Genomic DNA, 2,500 nt, shown 5'->3' with positions numbered 1-2,500 from the left:
ATATATATATATATACATATACACACACATATATATATATATACATATATATATACGAAAAGTTCCAGCCCATCTTCGCTTATTCTTCCTTCACCCAGTCTCTCATCTGTCTAAACCATTCATCACATATATATATACATATATATATACATATATATACATATATATATACATATATACATATATATATATACATATATACATATATATATATACATATATATATACATATACATATATATTTATATACATATATATATGGTAAGGTGTCCGAATGGTTAGGCTAAATGACTAAAAAACACGTAGAATGTGTTGGCTCTTTTATTATGTAGCACAGAATATGAAATGTGTATCGTAGGCTTAATGGGGGAGAGAACTAATCGGCACTGTGAATAGAATACCACACTTACTCTTTGTGTCCTGTAACCAGCACCCCGCTTGACTCACGTCTGTCTAGTAGCGTAGTCAGAGAGAGTCTGCTATTGTCCGGCCGCTGGCTAGGCGCCCTGAGCGTCCCTAGCGCGTCCGCCAATCAGTTGCTAGCATCTGGGTCACGTGATGACGCGCCGCAGAATAATAGTAACTAGGTCGCGTCCCACGCTGACCTATCGCGGGAACGCTACGAGCACACGTGACCTAGCGTGACGCTTGACAAAATAGTAACGCCACTCTCGGCGTTGCCTTACTCATGCCACATCCCTCCCCCTGCCAACCATAGGCAGCGACAGCCGCCGAACACAAATACAATTCAGCGTGAGGGAAAAACCGGTGTGTACGACGTGAAGAGGTGGCCCACCACGAATGGGTCGCCTAGTTACGTCAATCACTACGATGAAAAAACCCTCCGCGGCAAAATGCCAACGAACAAAATAACAAAAATGGGAAATAAAGATACAAGGGCTTCTGCCCCTCTGCAGGCGATGGTGTTGTCATGAGAAGGGGCTGGTGTCCTTCACGTTGCGGTGCTTAGCCCTCTCGGCATCTGAGAGGTGTTCTACGTCCCACGACCAGCAGAAACGGGCAACCTGTAAAAAACAACAACAGCAGAATCTTGTCCCAGAGGGGGGGGGGGGTAGCTGTCATGCAACCGAGGCAGGGTGCGAAGGAAGTATATTGATATTTTCACAAATGGGGAATGTGTGCACAAATAAAAAGGGAAAGAATTAAATATGGACATGACAGGTTCCAACTTACGTGGATGTGGTACACGGAGAGGTCACAGGGCTGTGTCTAATCCAAATGTCTTCCGTCAACCTGGTTCGTTTGCGGGCAAGTGCTGGTTCATCCTGTCGACGCTCTGCGGACCTCCAACCACTTCATGCCACAAGGCATTGAGCTGCCTGCTACAGACTTATGCTTTGCAGAGCTGTAAAAATGAGCAGCGGCAGAAACTTTGCACAGAAGAGGGGGGGGGGGTAACGAGTGGATCACACTCCTAAGGAATATGTATATACAACAACATTATTATCATGAAATATTTCAGACACTAGGGGAAATAATGCAAAGCAAGAAAACTAATATGTACCTGATCGCTGCCAAATGACGGCAGGTGCGAAGAGAAAGTCTCTACTCTGATGGAAGGTTTGAAATCCTTTTCACGAGTGGTGTCACTCGGAGGGGTCAGACTCGCTACTCAGGATTAGTGCACCCATCGCTATCCTGGAGTAGGTCTGTAACCTCTTGCTCATGTGTGGGGAATGCGCGTCGTACGTTCTTATTCTCACACACAGAGAGATTGCCCTCGGGTTTGATCCGGTCCGTGTGGACACAGAACTCACGTCCCGACTTGATATGCTTGATGGCATAAATGACATCGCTCACCCTTCTGATTACTCTATAGGGGCCTTGGTATAATGGCTGCAGTTTCTTTGACACCCCCTGTCTAGGTTTTGTGGTTACGTACACTCTATCACCAAGGGCGAGCTGCTTTACTCTAGCCCTGGGCCGTTTCGTGTGCCTGTCAATAGTGGCAGCCTCTATGAACTTTTGGCACCTATCGAAACATGCATTTGCTAACGCCATTGTTTCGGCTGCAAGGTTTTCGGCGTTGTACCAAGGGGCACTTGGCCTGGTGAACTCAGTTATAGGTAGGACAGGGTCTCTGTGAAAAAGGAGGAAATGAGGGGAATCTCTGAGGACTCTATGGTACGCGGAATTGTACGCCAACACCGCCAGAGGAAGCATCTGGTCCCAGCCGGTTTGATTATCCTGAACTAGGGACCGTAAGATCTTTATAATTGTACCATTTACCCTTTCAACTATGCCATTACTCGAGGGATGCATAGGGGTGATTTTGTGGTGGCTGATGTTTGCCATCGCCATCACCTCTTTGAACGTCTCGTTCATGAATTCACCACCGCCATCTGAGATTACCTGCCTTGGAGCGCCATGTATGGCTAGGGCATTCTGTAAAAAGGATCGGGCTACTGTCCTCGCTTCCTTTGAATTTATAGGTACAGCGACCAGGAAGCGGGTTAGCACATCGACTACGGTCAGGATG

General features: G+C 46.5%; 1 protein-coding gene across 1 annotated transcript in view; it reads right to left on the bottom strand.

Moving 5' to 3' along the window:
• Positions 1–929: 929 nt before the first annotated feature.
• LOC143026950 (uncharacterized) overlaps positions 930–2,500 on the bottom strand; it is an 11,637-nt gene continuing 10,066 nt past the window's right edge. Inside the window, exon 2 of the mRNA XM_076187740.1 lies at positions 930–1,025. Coding sequence (XP_076043855.1) covers positions 930–1,025 — 96 coding nt within the window. The remainder of the gene's footprint in view (positions 1,026–2,500) is intronic.

The sequence above is a fragment of the Oratosquilla oratoria genome, chromosome 7, assembly GCF_046742065.1.
Source record: "Oratosquilla oratoria isolate Oo_2021 chromosome 7, ASM4674206v1, whole genome shotgun sequence".
In the NCBI taxonomy this organism is placed as follows: domain Eukaryota; kingdom Metazoa; phylum Arthropoda; class Malacostraca; order Stomatopoda; family Squillidae; genus Oratosquilla; species Oratosquilla oratoria.
Note: the sequence above shows the minus strand (reverse complement) of the source record. Positions and strands in the feature narration are given on the sequence as shown.